The 17,516-nt window shown below is 36.9% G+C and overlaps 2 protein-coding genes across 3 annotated transcripts; both read left to right on the top strand.

The window, feature by feature from the left end:
* The first annotated feature begins 6 nt into the window (after positions 1 to 6).
* Positions 7 to 4,852, top strand: LOC144838110 (uncharacterized). The gene is made up of 2 exons (XM_078693469.1): positions 7 to 1,280; positions 3,231 to 4,852. The coding sequence occupies exons 1-2, from the start codon at positions 7 to 9 to the stop codon at positions 3,262 to 3,264; spliced, it is 1,308 nt and encodes a 435-aa protein (XP_078549595.1). The 3' UTR covers positions 3,265 to 4,852.
* A 1,515-nt stretch (positions 4,853 to 6,367) lies between these two features.
* Positions 6,368 to 17,386, top strand: LOC144838806 (uncharacterized). Of its 2 annotated transcripts, XM_078694299.1 has the most exons (10): positions 6,368 to 6,504; positions 8,885 to 9,076; positions 12,365 to 12,483; positions 12,713 to 12,867; positions 13,104 to 13,262; positions 13,884 to 14,151; positions 14,415 to 14,529; positions 14,945 to 15,016; positions 15,244 to 15,347; positions 15,786 to 17,386. In XM_078694299.1, the coding sequence occupies exons 2-10, from the start codon at positions 8,906 to 8,908 to the stop codon at positions 15,910 to 15,912; spliced, it is 1,290 nt and encodes a 429-aa protein (XP_078550425.1). In that variant the 5' UTR covers positions 6,368 to 6,504; positions 8,885 to 8,905; the 3' UTR covers positions 15,913 to 17,386. The 2 variants fall into 2 exon arrangements, with proteins under 2 accessions (XP_078550425.1, XP_078550426.1); XM_078694300.1 differs by lacking the exon at positions 14,945 to 15,016.
* The last annotated feature ends 130 nt before the right edge of the window (positions 17,387 to 17,516 follow it).

The following is a 17,516-nucleotide window of genomic DNA, read 5'->3' as shown; positions in this document are numbered from 1 at the left end:
ACGATCATGGAACAAAAATCACTTGCAATACAAGAAGATGTGCTGGAGATTTCTGCTGGAAATGTAACATTTGCAGCTACAACTCCACTTGTACAGCATACGGTGGCTAAGCCCACCAAAAAGGCCAGGAAGGCGGGGACTAGCTGTACTATTACTAGGCCTCCTAAAGAAGGTAATACGCATAGCAACAGCGATGCCGTTGCTATCGCCGGGCCATCATGCACTAACGTGCTGCAGCCTAATCAACAGGTCGGAGTAGGCCTGAACTATGAGGCTAGGGTTGAAAACCTTGAGCGGTTGGTTGAGCAGCAGGTTAAAGAGACGAAGGCTGCTCAACAAATAAATGAGTCAACGCACGACCTTTTATCTCAGTTGATGACACAAATGTCATCACAATGTCACAACAATGAATATGATGACAGTAGCTCGGTGGTTAGCCTCACGAGTAACATTTACGATAGGCATCATCAGTACGAACGTGATGTGTCTGACCTGGAGGAGGGGGAAGTAACAGGTACACAACTATCCAAGAAGGATGAAAATCCTGAGCGGCCAGCCACTAATAGTAATAGTAAGGTCAAAGGCCCCCTTCCTCCGGGTTTTGCAGCAAGATTTGCTGTTTCTAACGAATTGGCACCAGCAGTCAGCCAAGAGTTGGCTGACACGCTAACATACTTATTGCACTCGCATATGAGTGAGAGTGTAATGACCGAGCTGATCAAAAGCTATCCTATACCGGAAAATCTAGAGGCCCTAATGGTGCCAAAGGTCAATCCAACTATTTGGGATTCCATTACACCAAGGGCACGGTCTAACGATCTAAAATTTCAAAAGGTACAAAAACCTTTGATAAAGGGAATTACCGCCCTTGCTAAATTAGTTGATGGAAATGAGTCATCGGAGATAGCACAGGACACAATCGGCCTACTTGCCAATGCGAACTTCGAGTTACTTGCACTTCGTAAGGAGATGTTGAAACCGGAAATAAATGCCAAATATACTCATTTATGTAAACCCAGCATTAAGCCTACAGAGTATTTATTTGGTGACCTGAGTACTACAGTTAAAAAACTGGATGAGGAAAGGAAGGCTACGGCAGGCTTATTTAATTTTAAGTCGTACCAACCAAAGACCAGGTCCAACAACTACAGATACCAGCCATACAATAGAAATGGCAAACCTTTTTTAGGTCAAACCCGGCGACACAAATGGTCAACAAACAACTACAACCAGACCAAATTTTATCAGGGGAAAAAGGACCTAAAACAACAGCCGAAGAGGTATGAGTCGATTGATAATATAAGTATTTCTCCTAACAATAAGGTTAACAAACATAATAACCTTGACATAGTAGGAGGTCGACTCAGGTCATATATACATAGGTGGAAAAAATATACTTCGGATCCATACATCCTAAATGCGGTTTCAGGATATAAAATAGAGTTTGATAAAGCCATACCCTACCACCTAAAAGGAAAAATACCTCATCCATACAAACTCAGCAACATGGATATGGAGGCTATTGATGATCAAATAGTTAAATTGATATCAAAAGGGGTGGTCAAACCAGCCATGTATGAACATGACCAGTTTGTATCAAATATTTTTACAAGGCCAAAGAAAGATGGAGGGTTCAGAATGATATTAGACCTCTCTAAATTAAATGAATATGTGACATACAAACATGTCAAAATGGAAATGTTTGGAAATGCATTGACACTAATTTCACCAGGTGTATATATGACGTCAGTCGACCTCAAAGATGCATATTTTACTGTACCCATAGCAGAGTCGGACACTAAATATTTAAAATTTGTTTGGAAAGACAACCTGTATAAGTTTGTCGCATTGCCTAATGGGCTTAGCTCAGGGCCTAGACTTTTCACGAAATTATTGAAGCCCCCAATTGCGTTTTTGCGCAGCAGAGGGCATATTCTGTTGGTTTACATTGATGACATTTTGTGTATAAACCAGTCAGAAGACTTGGCCGGCGGTACCGCCAGGGAAACTAGTGAACTTCTAGCCTCATTGGGTTTTATCATTAATAGAGAAAAATCAGTAATGAATCCTACGCAGATCATAACCTTCTTGGGATTTGAAATAAATTCTATAAGTATGACGGTTTCCCTTCCATATCACAAGAAGGAGGAAATTAGAGTTCAAAGTAAACACATACTTACATTAAGTCATACTACCATTAGGGAAGTTGCGCAATTTTTAGGCAAAATTATAGCAACACTACCTGCTGTAGAGTATGGAAAGCTTCATTATAGGGCACTAGAGAAGGAGAAAATACTAGCTCTAAAAATAAATAAAGGCCATTACGATAGGCCTATTAGTATTTCCGTCAATGGACGGGACGATATTCTTTGGTGGCAAAATAATGTCAAAGACGCATATAAATTGATATATCATGGGTACCCCGACCTAACAATTGAGACAGACGCTAGTGGTCTAGGCTGGGGTGCCACTGATGGACATACCCACACAGGGGGAAGGTGGATAAACAAAGACCTAGACATTGCATATGCTACAGGGGCACTAAATATTAATTACTTAGAATTGCTGGCTGCTTTTTTCGGCCTTAAAGCATTGTCCCGTGAGAGAAAAGCTAAGCACATAAGGTTGAAGGTTGATAATACCACGGCAGTAGCTTACATAAACAACATGGGCGGCGCAAAATCAATTGCGTGCAATAAAATTTCAAAAGCCATCTGGTCTTCGTGCATTGAGAACAATTTTTGGATAAGTGCAGAATACATCCCAGGTAGAGATAATATAATAGCTGATGCAAAGTCTCGTCAGTTTAAAGATGAGACAGAATGGATGCTTAACAAAGAATTGTTTATAAAAATCACTAAAACATTCGGTGAACTGGATATAGACCTATTCGCTTCTAGGCACAATGCACAGCTTCCGAAATATATATCATGGAAACCGGACCCAGATTCAATTGGTATCGATGCATTTCTACAAAATTGGTCCTCTGCCAAGCTCTATGCTTTCCCGCCGTTCTGCCTTATAGGTAGATGTTTGCAAAAAATATTGACAGATAATGCCATAGTTATCATGGTGGTCCCAAACTGGCCAACACAGTATTGGTATCCTAAATTACTATCAATGATGGTTGGGGAACCACTGAGGTTTAAGAATACCAAACATGCCTTAACATTACATGGTTCAGATGATTGTCATCCCCTTTATAACAGACTTAACCTTTTTGCCTGCAGGCTATCAGGGCGGAACTCTACAACAAAGGAATAAGCAATACTGCAGCAGACGTCATTCTGCAATCCTGGAGACGGTCAACGTGGAAGCAATATAACTCACAGCTAACAAAATTTATAGACTTTTGTGAAATCAGAGGAATCACATGGCAACAGCTAAACACCGGTCACGTCCTCGATTTCTTGATAAAGCTGAAGGACGAGGGCTTAGGCTATAGTACTATCAGTATGGCGAAAAGCGCAATTGTAAACTTTCTCGAAATCTTAGATATAAACATGAAGGAGTCTATTGAACTGAAAAGATTTATGAAAGGGTTATTCAATTTTAACCCACCGACTCCAAAATATGCACAAATTTGGGATGTTCGCTTAGTTACAGACTATCTGAGGCGAACAATTAACGACGATACATTATCGCTTAAAGAATTTACCATAAAAGTAGCATTGTTATTAGCATTATTGTCCTCAAGTAGGCTTCAAACCTTATATAATTTCAAATTTTCAAATATGAATATCGAGAATGAAGCAATCACCTTTTACATTTGTACATTACTAAAAACTAGCAGACCAAACAATACAGGTCAACTGGTGGTTTTCCACAAAAGTGAAGACCCTGCCCTATGTCCGGTCAGAACAATTCTAAAGTACAGGGAAAAAACTACTAATTTAAGGGAAAATAAGGACAGATTTTTTTATATGTCATAAGAAACCGTATGCCGAGGCATCAAAAGACACAATTGCTCGATGGATAAGGACAGGTTTATCAGAAGCAGGAGTAGATACAACACAATTTAAAGCCCATTCGGTCCGAGCGGCTGCATCTTCATCAGCAAAATTAAGGAATGTCCCGGTTGACTTAATAATGAAAACAGCTGGGTGGAGAAACGAACATACACTAAACAGATATTATAATAAGCCTATAAAATTTGTAGAAAATCCGTCATTTCAACAGGCACTGTTGAGAAAAGTTGATTCATCAACTCATTAATATTGGTTGTGTTTGTTGTTGGCTACTACAAATAGCCCCTGTTTGCATTTTGAACCAGTTTAATATTGTTGTTTAGTTTTCTAATTGATGTTTTTAGGGTGAGAATCCTAAAACGTTGGACTATTGATTATAAGCAAAATAAATGCTTTATTATTAATACAACACGATAGTTGTCATATTTAAGTTGCCCGTTAGGCAAACATCCTTATGAATGAATGTAGACTTTTGGAAATAAAGTTGTTTTATTGAAACTAACATTTCCGTCAATTATTTGGTTTACAGTTCAAACATGTTTCCAGAGTTGGCTTTAAACATCTCAGTTTACAGCGAACGTATATGAAATAAAATAGGAAGATTAAACGAGACTTACCTGTAAGTTGAAGTTTGATCACTATTTTATGAATATGTGAGTGAGGTGTAAACTGCCCGCCTCAACCCACCCCAAGTAAAACAATTATTATTATAGAACAATGCAGGTTATCATATATATACTTATCGCTGCAAATTATTACTCTGGACATGTTTGATTTAAAGTATGAGGGTGCGCGTGCGCGTCGGGATCTCAGTTTACACCTCACTCACATATTCATAAAATAGTGATCAAACTTCAACTTACAGGTAAGTCTCGTTTAATCTTCCTAATAAAGTACACACTGATGACAAAAGAAGGAATGCACTACTGGCCATTAAAAGGTATTTCTTCCAAACTGAATGAAAAGATATTTTAATTTGAGCGGAAAGAAATACAAAACACTTTGTGGGGTATTCAAATATAATTTTAGACCCTTGTGTATTATTATCTTTATTGTCCGTTTTGGTCCATTGATTAATTACTATATATAACTTCAGAGTTGTTGACTTTTGCATCAATACTCTCTCATTTACATTGAATAGGATTTACTTTCAATAGTTCTTCAATAGTATGTGTCCAATCCTAAATTGAAACAGGTCTTCAATTGACTTTTTAACAGGGTTTCTTTTTTGAAAAATGGTATTTATATTAAAAAAGAACTTTATGTATTACTAGTAGTGCAATATTGTGTATTTTGGTAGATTATTTACCTACAGTAGTGATCTTGGTAGGTAGTGAGGGTGGGTTATTATCCAGAACTCATATGGGCGTGTTCAGGCTTATCAAAATAAATTTAGGCCTATATAGCCGCCCATGAAGAGCCAATTGTGGGCCTATGTTGAGAATGATTTGATTAATACAGTAATTTGACCAATATCATAAACAAAAAGTAGCGACACAAGAAGAAGTTTCTGTTGTAAAAATATTAAAGGTTCTCTTTATATTTATGATCTATTGTATATTATAATGTTGCTTATTATTTTACTTGTTTTTCCTTACTGCAGTAAATTCTGTACATATTTTATTCATTAATATGAGCTGCAGTAACCGTGTACTTAAAGATTATTTTAAATTGTGAAGTTTTAACCATCCTTGATTTTGTGTGCTTTCATTTTGAAATGTAACATTTTTTTCATGTATATATTAATCATTGTCCATATTTTAAGTAATTATGTTATTTTATGAGGGTAGTGATCCTTTTGTGGCAGGTGCAGAGGGCGCTTTTGGTGCATTGATGTGGTTTATTTGATTAAGTTTTTAATTTTTGTCAAATGAAATAAACATTCCATTTTCTATTCATGAATTTTAAATAAACATTAATCACAAAATTATGTACAGGCTGACATCTGTGGCAGGGTAAACAACGCATATGCTGCTTACATTAATTTCACGACATTGTAATAATATAAATAATTTTTTTTCCATACGCATCGAACAGCGAGCACAAACTCGCCAATTACAGGATGGATAAACTTTTATCATTTATCGTGCTTATAAACTAAGTCTCATTTGAAGCTTATGGAGTGGAGTTGAAAGAGTCGTGAGTTACAACCCTGGAACTAGGTCAGGATTTAACCCCGGACCTTGGGATTGGAAAGCAAGCACGTACAGAATTGCTGTCACAATGTGTTACAGGCGGTGAAAAGACAAACAAATGTTACGCGTTCATAGTAATGGTACACGCGCGCGTACACACACTGATGAAAATAATACGCGCGCGTGAACTTTGGGGATGCTGCTCTATGTAATATGGGCTGTATACTATTACGTCATTATTAACGTCGATGTCTCAGCATGCAATTGAACGGTTCATTGGGTTCGCTTCCTAACTGGGGTCAATATTCAATAGTAGAGTAGAGCAGTCCAGTAATAGTGTTCAGTGTGCATGCGGTGTTATTTGCCTAGGCGTTTTATTTGAATACGGAGTGATAAGTAAGGTGCGTAAGTAACTTTTGAGATATTATTCAATTGAATAATGAGGCATAATTGCAAATTATTCATTTACGAAGTCCATATTTTTACACGATTTGTTGTAGCGTACGGTAGTAGTAGGCTTAATATTGTGTTCACTACTCTGTCTGTACAAACACACAACAGCATGCATCATATAGCCTACTGTACTCTAAAGAAATGTAGGCTAGCCTAGGCCTCTATTTTATAGAGATAGATATAATATCTACAGTACAGTTGCTTTATGCCTATCATTACGTGATAATTTATTATTTTGTATTAAATTAGTTGGTTTGATTCAGATATAAATAAAAACAACGGTACACCACGTGGATGCTAGTCAAGTCGCCCCATCGCAAAGTCGCCCCATACAAAGTCGCCCCTTACACAGTCGCCCCATCGCAAAGTCGCCCCAAAACAAAGTCGCCCCGACAAAGTCGCCCCATCGCAAAGTCGCCCCATCGCAAAGTCGCCCCAACGCAAAGTCGCCCCATCGCAAAGTCGCCCCATCACAAAGTCGCCCTATCGCAAAGTCGCCCCAAAACGTTAAAAAATAGTTTACAAGTGCGTAAAATGTCGCAATGATACACAAAATAACACGGAACGTGTATGCATAAAAGGGGAAGCCCCGCCATGTAGTCTCAGGTTACACGATCGGCACGCACCCCCATAATCAGAGAGGAAACCCCGACTAATCACTCCGCGGTCGCACTAACGTGCTAGCTTACCAGACAGAGGGAATCCCCCGTAATTACTCCGCCGTTGTCGCACTACAACGCACCATCTGAAGATGGGGAAACCCCGCCGGAGTTTTACGATGATATCAGTCGCGTTCGAAATCGGTCGCGTTTAATTTTGGTCCCGATAAAATGATGTTATACAATCTAGATTATTTTTACTTTGGTCGATGAATATTTATTATTATTATTAGGCCTATATTAATAATTGATTTTTGTTTCTATTTTACAGGTCAGTATGATGAGAAAGATGTGTGCCTTAAAAAATGACAATTTGTAAACATAGTTTAAGATTATAGTATTATCCAGCATAATGTCATTTAACAGTACATAATTATTTAAATGTGAAATATTTTATAGGAAACGTAGGCTGCGTCTGTGTCTTTTATTTTATTCGCCGTACGTCCGTGTACGTATTATTCCGTGCCTCTTCACTGTCTTGTTTAATTTAAAATTAAATATACACCCGATATGAGGATATTTATTAGGCATGATAATTAGAATGTTCTATAACCAAAAGGGTTGAAAAAAATTTCTTCAGTAAAATGATCATTGTGCTGTTGAATAAAAGGCGACTCGCCATCTGAAACATTCTCTGAAACCAATCGGAGCTGCGCCTTCTGGTATCTGTTTCCTCACAGCTGCTACGTCTTTCTGCTGACCGTCGGGGATTCCCCTTTTTAAAAAACACGCACACGATACTGTACGATGGTTTTTCCATGGTCAAAATGTAGCGTTTTAAATTTTACTAAAATACCTGCATGTAAAACAATCATGTCGGCGATGAAATTTTTTTTTTTTTCTTTATTTTGAAAAGTCATTATAAAATTAAGACACATAACTTGTCAATAAATGCAAAATGATCAATAAGTAGCCTATAACACTCATTGTCTTACAACACTGTTATTGTTTTAACTACTGTAAATCTATACGAAGGCCTACTACACATTTATACATTTATTATATTATCCTAAAAATGAGCTGGTATCCACGCGTAGGTTGAAGAAAGATTCGTAATTGTGGCTCTGGTAACTAATTTTAAAATCATATTAAATTAACATTTTTGAAACTATAAATCAGGGATAATCTTTTTAGAACTTTCAAACAAGGGACTAGGCCTATTTCTTTAATGATTTTTAAAAAGCACATCACTCCATTAAAACCTGTAAAATAAAAATTAAAACACAAATTATGTATATAATAGGATAAACATTATAATGTATACGACCAAAGTAACAACGCAATCGATAGCAAACGCAACCGACTACAGCGTACTACTAGCGGCGGCGCTTCATAATCATACCGAAAACCGTGGGCGACTTTGCGATGGGGCGACTTTGCGATGGGGCGACTTTGCGTTGGGGCGACTTTGCGTTGGGGCGACTTTGTAATGGGGCGACTTTGCGATGGGGCGACTGTGCCGGGGCGACTTTGTTTTGGGGCGACTTTGCGATGGGGCGACTTTGTATTGGGCGACTTTGTATGAGGCGACTTTGCGATGGGGCGACTTGACTGGATCCCCCCCACGTAGGCCTACTGGGATACACGCATGCATAGGTCTATATCATTTTCCGCTCCTTTTTTTGTGTTTGTGGTTAATTCCCTTTTTTTTCCATAATGATTTTTCCAGAATTTTCAATACCTTAACAAAATGGAGAACGGATTCAAGGTTGAGGATAGGGACTATAATCTGTATCACACATCGTATTATGAAGATCATGATATTGGTGACGATAAAATATCACTAAATGTGGGTGCGCCAGGAGTCGATGTTCTTCGATCTTCAGCCCAATTTATGCTGAAATCCACACAGATGAGACTAGTAAGAACGTATTTTTTTAAATGTGATTTCGATTAAGTATTTATGCGCGCGTTGTCCAAGCGCTCACATTTTACGCTCGATCGTAAAAATCGTGGTTTTGTGAATTTGTTTTGTTGCTAACTCTGACCATGGATTAAGGAATATTCTTTAATCCATGCTCTGACCATGGAGAGTAACGCCATGCTCTGACTATATACTATCGGATGTATCGCAAATAGCATGCGCGACGCATGGTGGAAATGGTTTGGGAGCAAGCGTCTCGACGCGTACGACGTACGTGATTTGTTGTTTGTACGTGCGCGTCGTGACCGTGTCCACCATGCGTCATGCATGCTATTTGCGATATACCTAGTATATAGTCAGAGCATGGAGTTACTCCATGGTCAGAGCATGGAGTTACTCCATGGTCAGAGCATGGAGTTACTCCATGGTCAGAGCATGGAGGTATAAAAATGTTTTTATACTCCATGGTCAGAGTTAGCAACAAAACAAATTCACAAAACCATCATACATTGTGCAATGACGTTCCTCGCGGAATCAAGCTGTTTGCGATAATCCTTATTAGGTGATCATTTAGAATAAAATGATCACCTATTGTTATTGTATGAAATCTTATTGGTTATCCGCACTTGGCGGATAACCCCTTGTTATTGTCAGGATCTTTTTTTTTTTTTTTTTTTTTTTTTTCTATGTTCTTCTTTCTTTCCACGAATTTTGTTGGTCGCATATCTCTAATTCTGGCCAACATAAGATTGTATAACTTTGTCATAAGATTGACCTATAGCTGTAGATGTGCAGCCAAGCTTTTCGACGATTTCGAAGTTGCGCAGCGTAAGTTACGCGCGATTTTATGAATTTCAATGATTGATCATAGAATAAAAACCAAAAGTTATTTTGTATTGAAACTTGGTGAAAATTTAAGTCATATCAAGCGCAAACTTTCTATGGATTCTACGCGTTTCATGTGATTTTGAGCATTTCAAAAATTCCCACGCGTGCGCAATAATTTTACGCGCGCGTGCGCACGTAGAGCAAAAACATGTTTTTTTGGCTTGATTTTTGTTTTTTCAGCCTTTTCTAGTAATTTTACCAACTTTCAAACAATTTCGACTTAAAATCACGTCAGACGAGCACGTAGAATTGAACAATTTGCGCGCGTTTTTGATAAACAATTTAAAAAATTTGTCAAAATTATACCTTTTTTTAAACAGTCATAGATTCTAAACTACATGGTCAATTTTATTTTTTTTTTACATATTCTGAAAGTAGATGAGTTGTACATATAGAATCATGCATCCATTTGGCTAACCGGACATTGTGACGTCATCGTATGGCCACTCCAATATCATATAGGATTTTTGTCTCTTTCGTCATAGCTCATCACATTTAATAGAGCGCATCTCTACTTATCCGTATTCCATTTTCCTCAATTTTGTAATATTGTCTAGGTCAATCAATTATCTTTTACACGATTTACCATTTTTAAAGTTGTGATGACGTCATCATGTTCAAAAGCGTCAATAACTTTGGTCACTTATTTTCACCTATTCTGCACTGTATGTAGTACGTATACAGTATAATAATAGTGTATACCGTATATACTTAGACGTGAAACAAAATAGAGGGCACACTAACACTTTTTCAATGGCATAATCGTTTTTCTGTGCGCAATATTTTAACTTATGTCGTGCGCGTGGCGTGCGGATAACCTAACTCGTCCGTAGTGACGAGTTCAAATCTAGTTCCGCTTTATTTCTTTCTGTACAGATTTTGTGTGTCAATTATCTCAAAAAGTAAAATGTCAATGTTCACAAAAATTTCACAATATCTTTCAAATACTGTAACTTAATCCTAATAAGCTTTTCAGCGTGATCACTCAACCGTGACGTCATTTATACGCCATTTTGTGAAATCACATTATCAATCATATCTCCATAATTCATTATCACATATTATTGAAATTCACTACACGTAAACTTCAGGTCAAGGGTAAAAATATTAGCAAATAAGAACTTGCACGTTTCAAGGTCATAAGCGTGAAATCACGTGTTAAAAATTTAAAAAGCTCAAAATTAAGTTTTGATCAATTTAGAGCATGAATTAGGCCATTTGCGTGTTTCAAAAAATTACTGCGCAAAAACACGTTTTTGCGCACGCGAATCTTAGAAAGCGTAAAAAATAAAATGTGATGTATAAATCATATTCTACTCACAATTCTTAGTACATTCACCGATTTTGAGTCCATTCTGACTTAAAATAGTGCTATACGAGCACGTTAAAAATGACAAAATGCGCACATTAATTGTACAAAAGTGCTAAAAATGGTAAAAAATAAGACCTTTTTAAAATGAATATAACTCTTCAGAATGGAAGGTGACCCCCAATTTTTTTAACTTATTATGGAAGCTACTGAGTTGTAGAGATGAATTCATGTACACATTTGACGTACAAAATTTTGTGACGTCATCAAATGGCCACTTGAATTTAAAAATTAGGATTTTTTATCTTTTTTTGTAGATTACCACATTCAATAGAGCGTATCTCCGTTATTTGAGCCCGATTTTCACTCAGATTTCAGTATGTGCTTGCTATATTAATTATCTTTATCATGAGTTGCCATCATTTTATTTTGATGGCGTCATCACGCGTAAAAATTTGAATAACGTAGGTTGTGTAATTTGACCTTTACCGTAAATTTGAATATCTCACAGCTTTTAAGAATTAAAGGTGACCTTGATTATTATAATTGATTATGAAAGCTGATGAAATGTAGATATGAATTCATATAAAAGTTAAGTCTATCGGATGTTGTGACATTATGATATGGCCAGTTGAAGTTAAAAAGTAGTTTTTTTGTCTCTTTCATAAAAGTTATACAAATTTCAAAGAGCGTTCACCGCGCTTCTACGTGCCAAATTTTCTTCCAATTGTTATATTTTATTGCTTAATTCATTATCTTTTGATCTTGTTATCCACAAGTTTATTTTGATAATGTCATCATACCAAAAAAATTAGAACATGATGTGTGTCTGTAATTTCACCAATGCTACACTGTATATAGATATACAGTATATACTGTACATAATGTATATGGCATATAATAGGCACAACTCAGCACTATAAGCGTATATAATAGGATGGCATACATCAACATTTTCCGATCGTATGTTAACATACGTGCATGTTTAAAAATATTAATGTCAATAAAAATGATAAAAATGATCACCTATAATTCGTCAAAGTGACGAATTAAATTCTAGTTACATATTTATTTTCTAATTCCTATAGGAAAAAGAAATGGCTGGCGATGGAGACCTATTGCAGTATGGGAGTATGATGGGTGATCCCGATTACAGAAAAAACTTAGCTAAACTTCTATCAAAAGAATATAATGACGATGTCCACTGGTAGGCCAGATGTTTGCCCTACTCTAAATAAAGCTCTGTTTACACTATCAAACTGATGTGCCCATTTATGGACATGATGATGTCATATCACTACCATATTTGGGCATATATCACTACCATATTTGGGCACATCACACTTTTTTGTCAAGAGCTTAACGTAATTGTTTGAGAACACAAGTTGCGTATAATCTACATTCAAATTTAAACTCAAAATGGTCTTGATTTCCAGGTCTTCTCTTTTAACTACTTCCGGTGCTACGGCTGGCCTGTCTCTACTTGCTGGTGCGTTCTTCAATGCCGGTGACTACATCTTCATTGAAGACCCCACTTACTTTCAAGTAAATCGGATCGTTGGTATTGACTTAGGGCTAAAGACCGTACCAAGTAAGTTACATCAGTCGCCAAGGAGTAGATCAGGGGTATCGTGTCGGGAATAAGTAGCCTAAACTAAAGCTCTGTCTACACTATCAAACTTTTGACAAAGAAATGTGATGTCATATGATCACTACCATATTTGGGTACATCACCTTTTTTTTGTCAAACAAGTTTGATAGTGTAGACAGAGCTTTACAATAATTCAAAATTACCAAATGACCAATAATGATTTTTTTTACAAATAGTTCCATTTACCGACGATGGTATAAACTTGGATATTTTGACGAAGGAAATTGTAGTTAGACGGCCGAAAGATTTCCGGCCAACTACTGAACGACCTTTCTGGGCTCTGATGTATGCTATCACCGTCTATCAAAACCCTACTGGAATATGCTATTCCAAAGGTAGATATTAATAGGGTTGTCACGGAAAATATGGTCTGTGGCCAAAATCGGTCGGGCCGGACCGGTTTTGGCTCTAAATTGGTGACCAAAAGCATTTCGCCACTGCAAAAATAGTTCAGGTTTTAATTAATTAAATTATTAGGCATACAACATGTTTTAAGTTGTTTGTGTCTAGAAAAATATCAATAAGTTATCTCATCGGATAAATACTATAAACAAATATATATTATCTAAAAACGTGTTGATTTTAGCCTGCTCACATGTCCAGTACCGCTGATATTGCCAGCTACTGTAGGTGTTTTGAGGTGATTGAGGCCTTTTCCTTCCTCGGCCTAATCAATATTGGTATAATTGTTTTCAATTAACGTAAATTGATTAACCAAAAATCAGTAATAAGTAACAGTAAAAAATAATAAATTGTTCATCATTATGGGGAAAGGAAGATGGCAAACAAAAGAACAAAACGGATTAAAAAAACCTAACAATTAGTGCCAGACCCAGACCAATTTTGGTGCGTGGCATACTTCACCGTACCTACGTAGTAGTTATAGCAACCCTTATTCATGGGATTCAGATGTGTTTATTGGTTTCTAAATGAAATTAAATTCTTTTTTATTTCAGAAAAATGCGAAAAACTCGTGAAACTTGCTCGGAAAAACAATATTATGATCATTTGCGATGATGTTTACAATTTACTATGCCTCCAAAAGAATGACGTTGATGATTTTGAAAGAGCGCCGACAAGACTTCTGCAATACGATGTCAAATCAGACGAAGATTATTTCGGCAATGTTGTGTCAAATGGTAGCTTTTCCAAAGTTCTAGGACCGGGTCTTCGTTTGGGGTGGATTGAAGCACCCCTAGTTGTGCTCAGTAAACTTCTCATGAAGTGAGTAAACTTCTTTGTAGTAATAAGGTTGATCGCAAATAGCTTGATTTCGCGAGGGACGTCATTGCACATAAATGCAGGATGGGAAGGGTTTGGGAGCAAACGTCACTACTCCGCGTACGTACAAGCGAATTGACCATTGAAAAACAATGGATTATTCTAACTGTCGCGTGCGATTGGTCAATTCGCTTGCGTTGTGTCCTACAGTAGTGGGAACCAAACATAGTCGTGCAGTAAACAATGATACATATCTGTTCTTACAGTGGCTGCTTAATAGGTGGAGGTGCACTGAACCATTACACGTCCGGCATTGTTGCATGCTCACTTAATACAGAGTTATTCAACAACTACTTATTGATGGTAAAAAACGAAGGAAAGGTAAAACATTATGTTCTTCTCATTCGTTCCACAAATCCACTTTATTCATTTCACCCATTTCACATAATGGTCTTACTTATTCTCTCTATCTTTTTTGTTCATTATCTCCTTGTTCATTATCTCCTTGTTCATTATCTCCTTATACCGCCTTTTCTCGGTTACCGCCAATTCTCAATCATCATTACGACGACTGGGTAATTCCATTCAAGGAATAAAGTTAGGAATTACCTCCCAGCATTCCCGCATATACAGCATGCAATGACTTTACTAGGCCGTAGAATAATTGAAAGGTCCATGTTTTTCAATGTGCCACAACAAAGTTGAACCAGAGAAAACAAAATAGACCTACTCTCATGTGCACGTTACAATGGCGTCTTTTGGGTGACGAGTTTTTATGTGTTATATTTCATTTTAGAGGAAACTGGACGCTGTTGCAGATGTAGTTAAAAAATGTTGTCCTAAGACGGTTAAATACGAGATACCAGAGGTAAGCGACAGTCAATGTGTATATGCCTAGAGCCGGTAAAGAATGCTTGGTAGGGGTTGTTTCAGACTCAAATCTTCCGACGAAGGGGTGGGCGGGGGAAGGGTGAAAATACATCCCCCTCCTGTGATGTTCACTAATTGACCATAGTATACATTTTTCCAAATGATGCATAATGGATTATCTAAAAACGACAAGGCCCTACTATTTTTTATTATTTTAATTTTCAGGGTGGATATTTTATGTGGTTTGAGTTACCAAGTTCGTTTGATGTTCAAGCATTTGGTGATGTTTGTAAAAGAAAACACAACATATCATTCACTCATGGAGTAACGTAAGAAACATTTTGTACAGGAACATATACGACGCACAAAGTAATTTGATCGACCAATCACAAGCGACGGATCATTCAAACTGTGGCTTTTGATTTGTCAGATTTATTGCGTTGCGCGTGCGTCTCCTTTTTGTGTGTCGTAATTTGAACTTTGAAGCTTGTTTCCCACTAGCGACGCAACGGAAGAAAATGCCCTTCCACTCATTGTGTTTGCCCCGCCTGTGTGAAATCAAACCTGCGATGTTTGCAGCACTATTGCATCGTCGGTTCCCACTTGTGATTACGCAATACAGCACTTTACGTCGATACGTCGTTGCGTTGAATCGCCAGTGGGAACCACGCTTAAAGCTGGATAAAAATAACATGTTATGTACGCGTACAAATACTGATGGTATTAAATGGTTGGCTTTGTTGAAATAAATAATGTTATCTTTACAGATGCTCAACGGCAGGCAATTGGCGGAACTGTATCCGTATATGTTTTATGTACTACCCTGTTGATGAGCTGGTTAAAGGCGTTCGAACGCTACTATGTGAACTTGATTCACGTCTGAACGCACAATAGAATGATATGACGTAACGTAATGAAAATCAGTTTCTTTAATCAGTTACGCTTTTATTATTACTGCTGAGACTGACGATGACCTTTCGGAATTCGAAATCATTTTATTGTTTTAACTGTTTTAAAAGCAATCCGTTTGCAATGTATTAGTATATATTATTTTACAGGATATTTAAATAATTTTGCCATATTTATGTTTAAAACCAGACAAGAATACATTGTCTAGCTCGTTTTTTTTTACTATAAAAAAAATAATCATTCTCGCAGAAATTCCCATCCTGTTCGCTAACGCTTTTGCAGGTGGTTGGTATTCCACCGCATAAATGATTAAATAATAGTACGTTATAAATAAGTGAGATTATACCAACGATATAGCGCACATGGATTATTTAATTTATTTTAATTTCACCAATATTTTACGAGGGTGGTCTATGAGCACGTACGTACACGTATATTTAAGACCACCTCACCGCTACGTTGTTAGCAACAATATGAAAAAAAATCCTCTCTACGATATATATTATTATTTCTAAGCAAATGTCTGCATAGGAGTGCAAAATGAAGAAGTTTGTTATTATTAATTCAATTATTTATTTACATTGCTTTTATTTTTGTTGCCAATATTGATTATTTTCAAGGGTGCTTATTAGCTTAAAGATTTGCGCATGCTCTGCACACATCTTAAAATATGCATCATCCATGTACAGGGTTGTAGTAGTAGTATATGGAAATAAAAATTGAAGTACAGTTCTAACATTGACACTACGATTTTTTGCGCCGTCTTCCTATCCTCGTGAATCGGAACCGGTATAAATGCACTTTTAATTGAAGTATACTATACGATTTGTTGTAACGGCGCCGTCCTTGGAATCGGAACCGGTGTAAATGCACTTTTAAAGGTCTTGCACATCTGTTTCAGTCCGACGCCGCCAAATCAAACGTCAATGTTTCGTTTTCACGCGGCGGCTACGCGCATATCGATGCGCATAGCCGCGTGGATTGTCGTGAAAACTTTGCCGGCGCCGGAACCATGCCGTGTGAAAGACCCTTAAGTTAACATTTCGCACCAAGATTACCAGTTTTATTTATGTTCACTTGTTGTATCATCCTAACTTCTTTAAAACCAAACCAGTATAATATTTGTTAATTTATTTTGTTCAACACAAAGAGTCCATAATTATTGTATTATTACAATGAAAGAAATTCAAATAAAATTAATAAAAATATTACAATATCATATATTACTGTAAATGTCAAATTAAAAATAAAAATCATTAAATGGGTGAATAAGAAAGAGAATATTTGTTGGACTGTGTTTTGTATTTGATCAGTAAATATACAATACCCGAATTGTAAAACCAAAACAATGCCGAGCTATACAAGAAAGCTAAATCACCGTTAAAGCTTTTCAAATTGCAGTTCCAGACTAACTTCTTGTTCGTCTGGCGAAACTGCTGGACCGAATAAATGCAGCGGGAAAAGGGCGTCGTTATGCTATAATGCAAATATGGTTCATAATTAATTCGCTTGGCATTTAAATTCACTTTCCTGTTTAAACGGATTGAGTTTTTATTGAATTTTATTGAATTGTCTATATTTCGTGTATG

The sequence above is a fragment of the Antedon bifida genome, chromosome 3 (genome assembly GCF_963402885.1).
Source record: "Antedon bifida chromosome 3, ecAntBifi1.1, whole genome shotgun sequence".
NCBI lineage: Eukaryota > Metazoa > Echinodermata > Crinoidea > Comatulida > Antedonidae > Antedon > Antedon bifida.
Note: the sequence above shows the minus strand (reverse complement) of the source record. Positions and strands in the feature narration are given on the sequence as shown.